Raw genomic sequence first — 17,232 nt, 5'->3', positions numbered from 1 at the left:
AAACAACAGGAATTAATATTAGAAAACAAGGTTATTTGAAAGAGAGTGGGAATAGAACCCCCCCCCCCTTTTCTCCCGATCCCGCTTGAGACACCTGAACCCGGCTCCCGGCCCTTCATCTTCTGTATATACCATCTCTTTAAAGGGGAAGTACACCCTGAAGAAAACTTTGTTGTAAAAATAGCAGAAAAAATAGTAAAAAATATTGGTGAAGGTTTGAGGAAAATCCGTTAAAGAGTAAGAAAGTTATTAGAGTTCAAAATTTTGGATTTATGACGTCATAAACGAGCAGCTGCCCCATGTGTTATATAATATAAAATGTATGAATTTCAAATTTTGTATGGTTCCTGATGACTTAATTTTGTTTTCTTTTCATGATCGGGTGTGAAATGATTTGTTTATTGATATACAAAAGTTACAGTGAAAACCATTTTCAATTTTCTGAGAAAACGACATTTCATTGTTTTTTTACCATTCGCTATGTAGGAATGCTGCTCGCATATGACGTCACAAATCAAATAATTGAAATTCTAATAACTTTTTGATTATTTGATGAATTTTTCTCAAACCTTCGGCAATATTTTTTATTATTTTTTCTGCTATTTTTACAATAAACTTTTTGTCAGGGTGAACTTCCTCTTTAAGTTCGTAAGGCGGCCGTGGAATTTACAAAAAATACATTTGTTCTATATTTTCTGTTTAACATACAGTGAGATACTGATGACATTGGGCAAACTTAACATGATATTTTCCAAATCTTGACAATTTCTATCATGATTCTTGACCTATAAGATTGATGTTTTGTAATTCATGCAGGAAAGAAATAATAATTCTCGAAAATGAAATCATTAATATGTGTCAGGTATATTCCGAGCATTTTTCGATATCGGTATTTCACAGATTGAGTATCAAAATGAAGCACTATATAACTCAACAGTGGTCACTGCAAGGGGACAAGGTACGTGGAATATACCACCAGTATGGGACTAGATAATCCCGCGCGACACACCAGGGGATCAGCCATGTCTGCGCGCGCTAAAAATTATCATTCTGCGGCTCGCGTGCTAAGAATGAACTTGATTTTTCTCTTCATTACGAAACTCATCCTAAAAAATGTTATCTAACATGGATTACTACACTCCTAAAATATATTGTAATGTATCATTTACACAACATTATGAGATGTTAACCCTCCTTCGGGCAAACAGTTGGTACAGTAGTTCGAATCTAACAATTTTCTTTTAGAAATATAAAAAAATTAACCTGATTTTGAAGGCCTGCCATTTCCTCATAAAGCCGAGAAACAGTAATCTATCAACGTTATCAGTTCGGGAAAATTGTACTAAATGTAATAAGATGTTTTTTAAAACAATGAAAAATTATGAAAATATTTAAATTAAGGATTTTGAAATGCTATATAAAATTTACACTATATTCTCATAAATGTTGGCACTTTGTATCACTCATTAAAATGGCTGATAATTCGTAATATAACCATCACTTGGTAAATTCGGTATGAGTTTGTACACCGATAGTCAATGTAAATGATAAACATTCATAGCCTTACTAAATTTTAACGATTCTATTGGTTTTTAGGATTTTAATATCGCAGACATTATGGAGAGTGAGCAGAACGATGCTTACAGGCGTGACTAACGGGGTTGCTAGGCGCGAAAATCCGATTTAGCTCCGCCCACTTTTTACACTGAGTTGGAGGGATTCACGTACGTGGGTGCTAACTGCATGAATGATTCCATTTCCTGCTCATCGTGTTCTATGTGATTGGTCAACCATCGATTGACCTTGAAAAAAGTGTTACAATAATATCTCTTAAGTTCAATAGAGTTACATCATGTAACTCTATTTACTTTAGAGATATTGTGATAACACGGATACATGTGTATATATAGAGAGAGAGAAAGAGGGAGCGAGGACCACAATATTCTGTAAAAAATGAACTGTTGCTGAAATTTAGTCGGTTAGTCCCATTCAAAAGGATTATAAAATAACTTAATGTAAAAATACGTTTCATTAGAAAAATCTTATTTACGTGACGGATTTTAACTCAATTTTCAGATCATAATTGTTTACCCTTTCTCCTTCATTCTTTGGAAATTTCGCTCGGTCGTAAAGCCTACATATAGATATACTATATACATATATATATATATATATATATATATATATATATATATATATATATATATATATATGTGTGTGTGTGTGTGTGTGTGTGTGTGTGTGTGTGTGTGTGTGTGTGTGTAAAGTTATACATGTACAACAGCTTTTTGCAACTCTTTTCATTTAAATATTGTAAAGAAATGGATGAAGAGAACAATGGTAGGCGTAGCTTAAATCAAGGTTCCCCAGAGCTATCTACCCTTTGGAAAAATTGGTGATGCCGAAAAAATGTCTCTGCCAGGAATCGAACCCGGGCCCCCAGCTTTGAACGCCGGTGCCTTAACCACTAGACCACAGAGACGGTTAGTAGCTAGGGCGAGCCCGATCCGATTGACCGTCAGATAGACAGATTTTCGACACTATACCAATTATATATTCCTTTGTCGGGTGAAGGTGAGTTTTGAACAATGACAAGCCGCCATGCCTCAGCTGGATCAAAGCTATTGCTTTGATACAGTACACATATGGGAGAAGAAATACAAATGTGTAAAGTTATACATGTACAACAGCTTTTGGCAACTCTTTTTTTTATTTAAATATTGTAAAGAAATAGATGAAGAGAACAATGGTAGGCGTAGCTTAAATCAAGGTTCCCCAGAGCTATCTACCCTTTGGAAAAATTGGTGATGCCGAAAAAATGTCTCTGCCAGGAATCGAACCCGGGCCCCCAGCTTTGAACGCCGGTGCCCTAACCACTAGACCACAGAGACGGTTAGTAGCTAGGGCGAGCCCGATCCGATTGACCGTCAGATAGACAGATTTTCGACACTATACCAATTATATATTCCTTTGTCGGGTGAAGGTGAGTTTTGAACAATGACAAGCCGCCATGCCTCAGCTGGATCAAAGCTATTGCTTTGATACAGTACACATATGGGAGAAGAAATACAAATGTGTAAAGTTATACATGTACAACAGCTTTTGGCAACTCTTTTTTTTATTTAAATATTGTAAAGAAATAGATGAAGAGAACAATGGTAGGCGTAGCTTAAATCAAGGTTCCCCAGAGCTATCTACCCTTTGGAAAAATTGGTGATGCCGAAAAATGTCTCTGCCAGGAATCGAACCCGGGCCCCCAGCTTTGAACGCCGGTGCCCTAACCACTAGACCACAGAGACGGTTAGTAGCTAGGGCGAGCCCGATCCGATTGACCGTCAGATAGACAGATTTTCGACACTATACCAATTATATATTCCTTTGTCGGGTGAAGGTGAGTTTTGAACAATGACAAGCCGCCATGCCTCAGCTGGATCAAAGCTATTGCTTTGATACAGTACACATATGGGAGAAGAAATACAAATGTGTAAAGTTATATATGTACAACAGCTTTTGGCAACTCTTTTTTTAATTTAAATATTGTAAAGAAATGGATGAAGAGAACAATGGTAGGCGTAGCTTAAATCAAGGTTCCCCAGAGCTATCTACCCTTTGGAAAAATTGGTGATGCCGAAAAAATGTCTCTGCCAGGAATCGAACCCGGGCCCCCAGCTTTGAACGCCGGTGCCCTAACCACTAGACCACAGAGACTGTTAGTAGCTAGGGCGAGCCCGATCCGATTGACCGTCAGATAGACAGATTTTCGACACTATACCAATTATATATTCCTTTGTCGGGTGAAGGTGAGTTTTGAACAATGACAAGCCGCCATGCCTCAGCTGGATCAAAGCTATTGCTTTGATACAGTACACATATGGGAGAAGAAATACAAATGTGTAAAGTTATACATGTACAACAGCTTTTGGCAACTCTTTTTTATTTAAACAAAGGAATATATCATTGGTATAGTGTCGAAAATCTGTCTATCTGACGGTCAATCGGATCGGGCTCGCCCTAGCTACTAACCGTCTCTGTGGTCTAGTGGTTAGGGCACCGGCGTTCAAAGCTGGGGGCCCGGGTTCGATTCCTGGCAGAGACATTTTTTCGGCATCACCAATTTTTCCAAAGGGTAGATAGCTCTGGGGAACCTTGATTTAAGCTACGCCTACCATTGTTCTCTTCATCCATTTCTTTACAATATTTAAATAAAAAAAAAGAGTTGCCAAAAGCTGTTGTACATGTATAACTTTACACATTTGTATTTCTTCTCCCATATGTGTACTGTATCAAAGCAATAGCTTTGATCCAGCTGAGGCATGGCGGCTTGTCATTTTTCAAAACTCACCTTCACCCGACAAAGGAATATATAATTGGTATAGTGTCGAAAATCTGTCTATCTGACGGTCAATCGGATCGGGCTCGCCCTAGCTACTAACCGTCTCTGTGGTCTAGTGGTTAGGGCACCGGCGTTCAAAGCTGGGGGCCCGGGTTCGATTCCTGGCAGAGACATTTTTTCGGCATCACCAATTTTTCCAAAGGGTAGATAGCTCTGGGGAACCTTGATTTAAGCTACGCCTACCATTGTTCTCTTCATCCATTTCTTTACAATATATATATATATATTCACTTTTTTATAGATGTTATGTATGCCATAATATATTTTGAAGTATACAGCACAGGAAAGAAAACGATAAATAACGAAAAACAGGCAAACAATCACGGCGAGGGGACCACATTTAAGTAGAGTATCTGCTCACGCTTTCAAGAAGAGTAAAATTATCACTAAATGAAAATCCATATTTTATTGTTCGAAATAGACATGAAATGAAATACTCCGAAAATTTGCTTTGCCCAATTGATCGTGGGCCCGGCAGCCGCTGTGCAGCGCCAGATCAAAGGCTCTATCCCTTTAATTGTTAAACGCCAAACAGGGTAGCAGCAACTCCCATCTTTTAACGTCTTTTGGTCTGACTACATTCATTCACGTTGTATTCACTGCAATTTAACTTATAATTCCCAAGATGAAAAATTCATCGTTACCATTACCACGAACGTCAGCAATATTCACGAGCAATAATTGCTTCTGGAATCTTCGGTGAGTGAAATGTCCAATACAATATTGTGCGATGCTATATAAAAAAGAAAGAAAGAAAAAAAAAAGGATCTGGAGGTGGACCCTACGTACCCGAAACTTCAACTTGAAATTTCACTCGGAACTTGAGAAGTGAGTCAATATCTGAAAAAATAGAATCCGTGTCCTGTTTCATAAAAAGAACTTGTTATACGAACAGATGCACAGATCTAAAACAAGTATACTATGACTGTTAATGCAAATTTGTTATTATCACAAGTTTTATGAAACGGCCTCAGAAGTCCGTCTTCCTAGTTCAACATACCACTGGTTCGCGAACGTCCAGTCAACCTTCTGATCAGTGCTCACAGGTCTCCAGTTATGGCCTACGTTAAAGGAACAGCCTATAGACTTGAATATTGTGACTCGAATCCCCAAGAGCACAGATTAATATCCAAAACATAGGTAATGATCACTAAAATATAAATCAACATTAAAATCATAACCGGAAAATTATACGAATGACTTCTGGAATCCCAAGCCGAACTCCTGCGAAAAATGGCACACCAAACAACAGTTCAAAGTGACAGCGGCACAGCGGGACTGAAATATCTTCGCACGAAAGATAGAGAGCGCCGCGCCGCGAAACTTTTCTTTGCACCGTCAGGAGCTACTCGAGTATATCAACCATAGATTTATTGACTCACCCTACGTTCATGGAAACACGGATGAAAATTGGTATCTCTTTCTATAAAAGATGGTATCAATGGGTACCTATTGTTGCCGCCGCCTTGCTCATCGTGACTAAACGCCATGTTCCCATGAGAATACATGTGATTTAAAGTTAAGATACCACTTTAGGTTCTGTCCTTGCTTAACTCCTATACCATTGGCGCTATGAGCCAACGATTCTGAAGAAGTTCATGAGGGAGAGGGGAGAAATCAGAAAAAGCGCGAGCGGGCAAGCAAAAAATGACCTTTTTAAATAGTAAATCTAATTTCGTAACAGATTTTAACATAATATTCAAAACATATTTTCCCTCTTCAATCTTCTCCTTATTGTGAAATTTCGGTCGGTCGGTTGTATTTTCTCCAGGGGGGGGGGGGGGTTCTCAAACCCCCATCTGTACGCCAGTGACTGGTTAGGTGTTCAAGTAAGGAATGACTTTCCGGATGAAGATTTCCGAAACTCCCAAACTTGCAGTTCGGTGGAGTGCAGAGTGTCTTTTTTTATTCCGTAATTATCATCGTGATACTAGATTGCTGTCAAGTCCGTCCAACATGTCCAAAGTAGCTAAAGAGTGTTTAGAGAAAATTAGGCAAGCGTAACAATGGGGAAAAACATGAAAATCAATGGTTGATTAGAAACAAATGTGGCACATGTTAACAAGAGTTCAGGTCCCTCGGAACCACTTTTGAAGAGGGTGCCGGTTTGGAAAAAAATGTAAGGTATTCGCTCCAAAACACCCACTTCCCATGGTCATGAAAAAAGAAAAGTTTACAAGGTACAAAGGGTAAAATTGCAATCTAATGTTTAAACCCAAATTGGACAGCATCATCTGCTAATAAACCAGTGTATAACTGGATTTTTAAACACTTTAAAAACGAATGAAAAAACCTTTAGAACATTAACACTTTCTTACGTCCGATGGCAATGGAAACATTAAAGTAGTGCTGATTGATTATGTACCCCTAATTATTGAAAAAAAATGCTGTAAAAGGTTGACTGCCTCTTCATAACAAATGCTATCCTTCAGAATATTCTTAACTAATTCAGTTCCGCCCATTCAGGTTCCAAAGTCGGGGGTTGGTAGGGAGGAAGATACGAGCCTTTAGTCACCATCACGAACGGCTTCTTTTTGTATTACTTGTTTGTTTTTCTACGAACTTTCATCGCTAGATGCCTTTAAGACTCATCATGTGTACAAAGAGGTTCTCGAGATGCGAATCAATAATTTCAATGAATGTCTGTGATCCTTACTTTTTTAATAGACCTACCCTATTGTACGAACAAATCATTTTATACTGCTTAAACGGATGGTCCGGGGTGACAATATTTATATCTTAATATATACATTCATTGAACAAAATGCCGAAAATTTCATCGAAATCGGATAACAAGTAATAAAGTTATTGAAATTTAAATTTGGCAACATTTTGTGAAAACAGTCGTCATGAATATTCATTAGGTGGGCTGATGAGGTCACATATCTCCACTTTCCGTTTTCTTATGTTATTAGATAAAATCATAATTTTTTCATTATTTCATACTGATGTGAATATGTCTCCCTTATAATAAAATAAGTTGCAGCAATAAAAATCTAATGCACTAAATCAGTTGTCAATCCATTTTTTCTAGTTCTTGGACGAAAAAAATTGAATAATTCTAATTTCATATAATGAAATACATAAGAACATGTGGGGATGTGACATCATCAGCCCACCTAATGAATATTCATGACGACTGTTTTCACAAAATATTGCTTAACTTTAAAATTCAATAACTTTGTTATTTGTTATCCGATTTTGATGAAATTTTCGGCATTTTGCTTAATGAATTCTACTCTATTTATTAAGCTATAAATACTTTCAGCCCGGACCATCCCTTTAAGTAACCCCACTTTGTACGAATGTTCAGATTAATGTGCTTGAAGATAAACAACTTTGGTCTAGTCATGTAACCGCCATTATTCAAGCAAACCTGTATAGTAACAAAAGATGACGATTCTTCTTAAGTTAAGAACAATTAGCTTCCTAGGAGCACATCATACGTCATAGTATGAATTCGGGAAAAAGAAGCATTTTCAAGATTATTGAATTACAATTGAAAGATACAAATCTGAGATGGGAAATATTATATTGTATATTGTAATTGTAAATATTTTGCATTGTGTTTTTGAACGCAGAAATAAATGCAAACAAACAAACAAATTTGCAAATCGTAAAGTATAATTGAAGATCTATCTATCTATATTTAATTTACATATATGTTAAGGGACCCTTCTATTCTCATTTTTTTGGGAAAGATATCCATAACTGTATTTTAAGCGACTTCCATTTGCGTTTTCAGAGAGAGAGAGAGAGAAAAAAAATCTTATTTCGAAGTGTCACCATGCCGATGCACTCTAAGAGTCTTTCTGTTTATGTGAAAAGCTCCTCACCGAGATACAATCCCGTGTGAACACGACTACCGCACCTCATGCGAACCAAAGCGGGGACAGGTAACCTATTCACACGATCAAATGTTATTGCGTTTGATTTTTCTATCGCCTATCTCTTCATGCTCTTTGTCATTATCTAACGGGCGGAAATCGATATGGGTGCAGAAAGTCAAACGTTAAGTGTGATCATTTCCATTCTGTTTACGAAAGAAGTGTGTCACGTCTACATCAAGTTTGTAACGAAGAAAAGGCCAATATTTATTCGGTGTTCTTTCCAAATAGTATGAATTGCACTTTAAATTCATTTTCATAGGGTCATCGCTTCGTGGTCATCGGAGGCGAAACGAAACACGTGTAGAAGACGAACTTCGACATAAAAATGACAATGGGATCTATATACTGTACATGTATATTTACTCCCGAGAGCGATAATTTCTTATTTCTATATTCCATTTTATTTGTAGAAGACTTGACATGGTTTGATATCATAATATGATCTATGATTTTTAATTCTCATAAATAAACCAACTGCCTCTATGTAAATGGTGTCTCTATTTCAAAACGCCTTTATCTGTTCTGTTTAATGACAAATATTATTCGATTTCAAAGATATTTAATCGTCGCGATTTAGGCCTTTACACACTAAAAACAAATCGCACCCTTTTTATGAAACAATTGCACCAATAACCTTTGGGGTGTAATCCTGCACCCAAAGTGGAAAAAGGTGCAAAAATGCACCTCTTTATTATATTTGCACCAAATAAATGCTCGTTTGCTCTCTTAAAGGTGCAACTTTCCAAAATACTTGACTTTATAAGGTGCAATTTTGCACCATTTGCACCTTAGTTCATCTCTGCAACCTTAACATGTTAACATGTTAATGGTGCTTAACATAGCGAACTGCCTCCCTAAGCATGCTAGGTGCACAGATGAGCAGAATTGTACTCATTAGCTTGGGTGCTGCTATTGCACCAACCACACCGTTCAAATTTGAATCCCTATTTCTTTAATAGTGTTTACATACTTCATCATGCTTTCACACTATACATTTTCTTAAACTTGTAAAGGTTTGTTCACACATCCACCAAATGCTGGCAAAAATCTGCTTCAAGATTTATAAGCAGCATTTAAAAGACAATATTTTTCATAACCGACAGTTGGTAAATTCACATTTGAAGCAACATGAAGCTGCATTTAATATGTTCCGATTGAGGTATGTGATTGGCTGCAAAACATATTTGTCTTATATTTAGAATTTAATTCATAACCCACATTAGGGAATGTCTTATTACTTTCAAAAACGTTTTTCTGTTGTTCAGCTCCATGATATTCTATAGAAATATTCATGACAAATTTAATCAAAAAAATGTTTTATTTCCTGTTATGAATCAGAATAGTCGAGTTAACAATGTTTCGTATTCATCATGTTCATGACTGATGAATTTAAACAATGATGTATCAAATACATCGAGCAGTCAGATTGGCATGATTCGGTCTACAAATAAATTAGATTTGTTCCAATGACATTCATAGAAAATATGAATATTTTGATGAGTGTATTGTGCGATACAAATGGATGAATTCATCAAAACTCTGTTTCTTTATATTAAAGGTAAAATCGTAAAATTGCGTTTTTGCAAATTGATAGAAATACAATGGGAAAGAAAAGTGAAATTTTATCTCTGGATAAAAAACGAATTACGTTATCAGAGGCTAATCATTAGATTATAATTTTATTTGCACGAGATAATCATTTATCAGTTTATCAGTTTATTGGGGTGCAAATGTATTTCCTGCACATAATTCTTCTTCCTCTTAATCTTCTTCTCCTCCTCCTGCTTCTCTTTCCCCCCTTCATTTACTGTCCCCTTGTCTTCTTCTGTTCCTCCTTCTGAAAATGACTTGGCTCCCAAGAAAGGTTTCTGCATAAATTTGAATCACTTGGTAAACAGGCAGACCTTATGTAAAAACGTGTTCGCAGCTCCACAGACGAACCAACAAGCAAATGAAGAACTTGCATGTGCACAAGAATTGCAGTTTATTCATGACCAAGATGTTAACGAATGCTTCGTTGCTCGGCTCCAAGAAACATCCATCATTTGCTAGTATACAGACTTGAATTGCTTTAAAGTGGCCTAGTTCCAGTCTCAAGTGTTTACATGAGGGAATATAAAAGCGATTCAAATTACTAGTACTAAGTGCAAATAGTTTTAAGTGGACTCTTTGTCAGAGACCTTAAAAAGAATAAAAAGAAATCAGGTACGGTACTCTACAATTGTCCCTTTCTACAATGGTGTTTAATCAGAACTATATAAGAGCACAACATAAGAATACTGTAACTCACAATTATGTACAAAGTAGTATAAACTATGCGTTAGCGGTGTTTACGCGAACGACCCCCAGAAAAAAGCAATATTTTGACAATTTTTGGACTTGGAAACTACCCTTTTTTAGTGCACGTTATCACAGCGGAGCTATACAATTGCCCCACACCCGAGTACTAATTCATTTATTAGAAATCTCTTCATGATTTTTATAAAAGTGGCTCAGGGGTCACTGCCATATTGTTACCATTTAAGACCGGTCTGTTTGTCGGTCATCTCATTGTAAATATTTAGGTCAAAATACAAAAAATAGTTTTATTTCTTTCTTTTGTGTAAGGGAGGTCATGTTTCAGATTCTAATGACCAATCATTGTTTTTTTCCTGTTTTCTGTTTCCTATACCGATGCCTTTTTCTTCTGAAGATGCCACTTTATTGAATGGTCGATTTGAACGCAACAGAGCATCCCATTCATTGGTATAGACACGTTCTGGGTGGTAATCATTCAAAAGTTACCTAGGAAGAAAAGTTCTGTGTTGTAATCATTCAAAAATTACCTATGAATAAAGATGAAGCGTAAAAATGAATGACCAGAAAATTGATAGAGGGAGAAGGCACCCGCCCAATGAAATATTTTCTTGCTTATTTTGTATATAAAAATGTACGAAAGAAATTGCAAATGTTGGAAATGTAAATAAACGAGATTAAATGAAACAACCGAACACTCTAAAAAATGAAGTGCTAATTTAGTTAAAGAGCGTGTATAGTTACTGCACTTCGGAGTGCTGATTTGTCTAGTTCAAATTTGAACTAGACAAATCAGCACTCCGAAGTGCAGTCACTATACACGCTCTTTAAGAGCTAAATTAGCACTTCATTTTTTAGAGTGAATGTGCCTTTAGGGATTTGAGCCACTAATACATCCTGAAAACGCGGATTGTTTGCTCGAACAAAGTTTCATAAGTTTTGTTTCAACGAGACTTATTTACCTTGTAGAGAATAGATACATTTAATGAAAAATATATTTGGTTGAAAAGTATGCCGACTTCAACACTTCAAACGACACACCTAGAAATCCAAATAACAAGTCCCGGTAACTGGTTTAGTTAGGTAAATCTTTACATTAACAAAAATGATAATTTTCGTCTCAGTTGTGGATCTCAAATCATGTTTAGTAAAGAAAGAAAAACTACCCGAAGATTTCAATGTCATACCTCACCTGTATTTGAAGTCGAGCTTCTTGCAAGTCAACAGCAACGCCCTTGAACCTCGTAAACAACGGTTAGCCCAAGACAAGTTCCTTCTGAAGGAAGTTTTGAAGCAAGTGTTCCAAGATCGGAGTGGTTATATGTCTTTATACCTTCGTCGTCATATGTTCACCCAACTAACATTACGAATTTATTCGCAGTAAAGATTTAGGAGGATTCACTTTGAATTTCTAATCAATGCGGTTGTTTTCAGAATATGATAAAGTTTATGAAGTCTCGACAATAAACATGATAAAGTCAGAGACTTCTCACACGTCGAGCGGTTGAGATATCGACCTCACGCACTGTTCCGAGCACGAACACTGTATGCTTTAGCTCTTCACTGTATCAATAGCATAAAGAATAAAACGGTTTGCTCAAAATGTGACTCTTGATCCAAATCATTTGTATAGCGGGAGGAGAGGAGGAAAATAGGGAACCAAACATTATAATATTGACACAGCAATGCTTTTTTACGGTTAACAACTATGCAGGCGACCGAATTCCGAGAGCACGTATGGATTGTTTAAGCAAAAGCAAAAAGTTCCTTGATAAACGTACGGGCAATCGCAGTATGGAGTCATTTGGGAATTGGATGGATGAGGGTGGGCTATCAAGGGAGCGAGACGGGGGGGGGGGGTATCTGCCATGATTATATGGTACGTACACTCCCTCATCCAGGACTACCCACGGGCGTCGATCGATGAATCGGATGTGGAGGGGGGGGGGGGGAAGTGAAAAATATGTCGACGATTTTCGGCGTATTCCGCGCACCAAATTATATTTTATAAAAAAATTGAGCACGAAGCGCTCCGAAAAATTACCAATTTTTATATTGAAAATGCGACTTATAAAGCGCCAAATCCACTCTGTAGAGTGCTCATGGCGCATAAAAAGCTGAGACTTAAATAAAAAAGTTTTTAGAAGACTTTTGAAAGTTTCGACAGAGGTACATTTTTTATGTCTTCAGGAAGGCTATTCCACAACATGTTCAATAGTAATTTATGACAAGTTTAATTGTTAACAGTACTTTACAGTGTTTTGAAAATATATGTTTGCACTGCATATTACAATATGCAATTAATTAAAATTTCCAATGGGGGGCGATCACCCCCAAATTGACCAGCTTATTTTAAACGTTTACTTTACCTCTTTCCCGCATCTCTTTGTTTATCTTGAAGATTTATCCCTCTTTCTTCTCCTGGACATTCTCTGTCACTCAGGAGCTCTCATTTCGACAACACTCGCAGCTCGTGTTTAGGGTCGAATTTGCGGGGATGATGAAACAAAATTAAAATGTTTTATAAAGGATGTCCTTTTTGCCCCAACACTTCGTGTTTAGAGTCTGATTTGCGCGAGGTGTAGTGGGATCGTAGTAAACCAAACTACTGTAAAGCCGACGACCGAATGACCCGTAATAATAAAACATTCCTGTACTTGTTTAGGGGTTCATTTCAGGGACTATTTGCCAAGAGTATCGTTTTGTTTCCAAAACTTGTTAAGGGTAGGGTTTCACACGCCAATACTTGTTAAGGGGTGCATTTTCAGAATATGGAAATTACGTGTTTAGGGTGCTTTTCGAGACCCCATGGTCGCGCATGGTATCCACTCGTGAATGGAAGTGGCCCCCCGGGGAGTGTCCCCTTCTACAAATTTCTGTACTCTCTCTGTTCTTCTCCCTCTAGCCTTTTGACGACCCCTGGCGGCTGCATTATATACACATATCTCGCTCCGCTCGCCAAGCCTATATTAGAGTAAAATAGCCACCATGGCCTCGACAAGAGGCTACCGTCTCCCCCTCTCTATATCTGTATGTGTCTCTCTCTTCCACCTCTTATAATATCATTTTCCTTTTGGGTTCCATCCAAAGCTTAGAAGTGTCAAACAGTTGACGAAATAAGAAGACAAGCAGGGTTAAATGACGAGAAGGCGAGATGTTGGAACTCAGCAATTCCACTTGTCTGGTACAAGAAGACAAAATGACGAAATGTTGATCATTGGCAAGTCGACTTATCCCTATAGCAAGTCGGCCTGCCACGTTTTCGATAATTCGTTATGTTTTCTTTATTTCCCAAACAAGTCGATTTACCAAGTTTCGATAACTCATCACCTCGTCTTCTTCCAAACAACAAGAACAAGTCTACTTGCCAAGTTTCAACAACTCGTCATCTTGTCCCAAACACGTCGACTTATCAATACTCAACAACTAGTCATCCGTGTCTTCTAGTGCCAGTCAAGTCAAATTGCTGAGTTTCAACAACTCGTCACCGTGTCTTCTTGTCCCAAACACGTCGACTTGTCTATACTCAACAATTCGTCATCTTGTCTTCTAGTGCCAGTCAAGTCAAATTGCTGAGTTTCAACAACTCGTCACCGTGTCTTCTTGTCCCAAACACGTCGACTTGTCTATGACTTGACTTGTCTAGTGCAAGTCAAGTCGATTTACCAAGTTTCAGCAACTCTTCACATTGTCTTCTAGTGCCAGATAAGTCGACTTGCATAGTTTCACATCGACTTTTCAATACTCAACAACTCGTCATCTTGTCTTGTCAAGTCGATATGCCAAGTTTCAGCAACTCGTCACATTGTTTTCTAGTGCCAGATAAGTCGACTTGCATAGTTTTAAGAACTCGCGTGATCTTGTATTCTTGTCCTAAACACATCGACTTTTTATTACTCAACAACTCGTCATCTTGTCCTCTAGTACAAGTCAAATCGATTTGCCAAGTTTCAGCAACTCGTCTTCTTGTCTCCCCACCTGGTCCCGTCACACAAATGTTAGCGATTAACTGCTAAGTGAAATGACCTATCAACATTATCGTTCCATGCGCAATTCGGCTCGATAGACCAATCAGATCTTTTCTTTCAAATTAGCGATTAATCGCCAACTTTGCGTTACGGGGCAGTACGTATTTAACTCTATGGATAGCACGCACTCGCAAGCTTCCGTACACAATCTCATTCCGAATCATGCCAATCAACGAACAAGGAGCCGTAAAATAATTCCAAAAAATAACAAAATTGCATATTGTACATATAAACATTTTATTTATCTCTTTGCATGAAACGAAGATCTATTTAAAGATTGTCAAGAGCTTGTTGATTCTTCTTATCAATGTAGATACATCTGTACATGTATTTACAGACTTCAAGTCAAAGAGACTTGTGTCAAAAATGTGCCAGTTTCGTAAAGATGTTCGTAGAGTAAAGCATTGACTTAACGAATGGCTGCGAAATTACGAGGCTCAGATTTTCGTCATAATAAAAAGAAACATGTCTATTTTATCAATCACTTTCGGCCAAATTGTGAAAATAATAACTAATGTATTATAATATGTTAAGAGAGAAAAAGCATCAAACATCGCCTGAAAGAGCGAGAGCTCAGTTGATAGAGTGGTGTTCTTTGAATCCGGCAACCAGGATTCGAAACCCTGTGCGCTTCACGCTCTTGGTATGGCGTTCACCCCATTATCAAATCGATCAGAAATGATTTTGGAGCCATCGGTCCTATGATGAAGTATACCATCGAGAAAACAATTAACTCCGGGAAGGGGGGGGCAAGACGGCCTAAAGGGGCGTCACATTTTGACTCAATTTTACTATAGGGTATCATAGACTTGCACTACCAAGACCTCTACTTTTTCTTTCCTTTTTTATCTCTCTATTTTTTTCTCACTTCTTGGAGGAGAAGGGGAGGGGGTATCCCCTACCCAACTCAGTGTGATGTCGCCCGTGTTTACGCTAATGAAAGTACATACAATTGAAGAAAAATTGGCTCGTCGTGTTCTAGTCATATTATTAGTCAAATCATGCGCCTTCGTCATGCGTAAATCTACCAACAATATTGAAACATGCTCCTGGTAAAATTGTCAATCTCATTGGAGCGATTCTTGAGACTTTGTATTTCTATCTATATTGGCCTTGTCCTTGTAAATCGTCAGAGTGCAGTGAGTGGACACATGATATTTACTTTACGGGTTTCTCCATAAAACGATAAAGGTTTTGAGTGGGAATTTCATTTCAATAAAAAAATATTGTGCGTACAAGTTTTGCCCCTGGGCATGCAATAATTCATACATATCGTTTGCTTTGAAGACCGGGAACCATATCAATCAAGTTTAAAAAGGCGACCGTTGGTGACATTGGCAATAGGTCACGCTCTAAAATATTTTCATTGTTATGTATGGAGGTGTGGGCTTTATTATGCGCCGAGTGGGGATATGAGGAGAGTGTACTTTCGGAATCATTTCCCATAACCCGAAATCCGAAACGTTATATATATAGTTTAGATGATATATATTCTAGGTAAATGCGATTTTGAAGAAACATAAATCGCACATAAGGGGCGTTTCCAAAATTTTCACCTTCTACATATTCACTACACGACGCATATAAAAGTTTTCACACATATTTTCTCATCAGATTTTAATGACATTGTCAGCGTTTTGCTCGTTTGATTTTAACTCCATTTATTTAAATATCATTTTCGGCCCGAATTAACCCTTTAACAGGTCTTGTTACTGAGGGAAATAATAAAAATGTATAAAGCCTCACAATGAGTGTCTATACTTTCTTAATCACCATTGTCATACTCAAAAATTACTGTTTTGGAATTAGGTTATCGTCTTGAATTTTCATTGGGTTGGTAATAAAAAATCATTTACTCATGCAGATTTCAAAAAGTAATAAAAAAATCATCACTATATACACATTCTTCCACTGAAGGCACAGTATAATGTTCAGAACATGGTGAAAATCACACTGATGGAAGACAAAATGGCGGTAGGTGATCAAGACATCGCTTTGATGACCTGATGACGTCAGCGAGGTCAAATTTACACTTCGGCAGATGACCTGAAACGAGCTGGCACAAGCCGATAGAACGCTTTAAATGAAAGAAAGAAAAACAATATTTGGGGTAATTTTAAAGATTTTTTTTTTCAAGTTCAATTTATTAAATTTTCTCACTAAAATAGAATCAATCTACAATATGTACAAGAATGAAAATGACATGTATGAGAGAAAAACGGAAACTACTGAAAAGTTCATGGAAACTTGTGAGTTGTAGCTCCCAGTAAAACAAGGTAAATTACACATGAAAATCAAATGAAAAATATATTCACATCATTAGCAATCATCACCATACAAACAAAAAAGGGGGGGGGGCAGTCGGTGTAAGTGTAGGATTAGGCTCGAAAAATTACTTTGAATATTCTCTTAAGGCACACGAATGCCATGTTCGGTAAACTGCAGATTTGTATATTGCCAACTCGTCCACTCATCCGTCTACCTTCATTAAGTCTAATGCCATTCCGTCCATCAGGTTTTCGTCTAACAGCCATTAGGTCCAATAACCATTTGGTCCAAGAATCACTTCATATAATCACCAGTTCGTCTATGACCATTTCGTCTAATTAGGCCACATGGTAGGTTA

The 17,232-nt window shown here is 37.4% G+C and overlaps 2 protein-coding genes across 8 annotated transcripts in view; both read right to left on the bottom strand.

Annotated features, from left to right (window-relative positions):
* Positions 1-12,178, bottom strand: part of LOC121426625 (solute carrier family 23 member 1-like) — a 31,150-nt gene extending 18,972 nt beyond the window's left edge. Inside the window, exon 1 of one of the 4 annotated variants that reach the window (XM_041622985.1) lies at positions 11,766-12,178. The gene's annotated coding sequence lies outside the window, so the exon portion shown is untranslated. Of the gene's footprint in view, positions 1-5,182; positions 5,249-5,393; positions 5,681-11,765 lie in introns of those variants that run through there. The other 3 variants (XM_041622983.1, XM_041622984.1, XM_041622987.1) reach the window with 3 other exon arrangements.
* A 4,420-nt stretch (positions 12,179-16,598) lies between these two features.
* Positions 16,599-17,232, bottom strand: part of LOC121426087 (solute carrier family 23 member 1-like) — a 37,712-nt gene continuing 37,078 nt past the window's right edge. For all 4 annotated transcript variants that reach the window (XM_041622238.1, XM_041622234.1, XM_041622236.1 and 1 more), the window contains exon 15: positions 16,599-16,683. In XM_041622238.1, coding sequence (XP_041478172.1) covers positions 16,634-16,683 — 50 coding nt within the window. In that variant the 3' untranslated portion in view covers positions 16,599-16,633. The remainder of the gene's footprint in view (positions 16,684-17,232) is intronic.

The sequence above is a fragment of the Lytechinus variegatus genome, chromosome 13 (genome assembly GCF_018143015.1).
Source record: "Lytechinus variegatus isolate NC3 chromosome 13, Lvar_3.0, whole genome shotgun sequence".
NCBI classification, from domain to species: domain Eukaryota; kingdom Metazoa; phylum Echinodermata; class Echinoidea; order Temnopleuroida; family Toxopneustidae; genus Lytechinus; species Lytechinus variegatus.
Note: the sequence above shows the minus strand (reverse complement) of the source record. Positions and strands in the feature narration are given on the sequence as shown.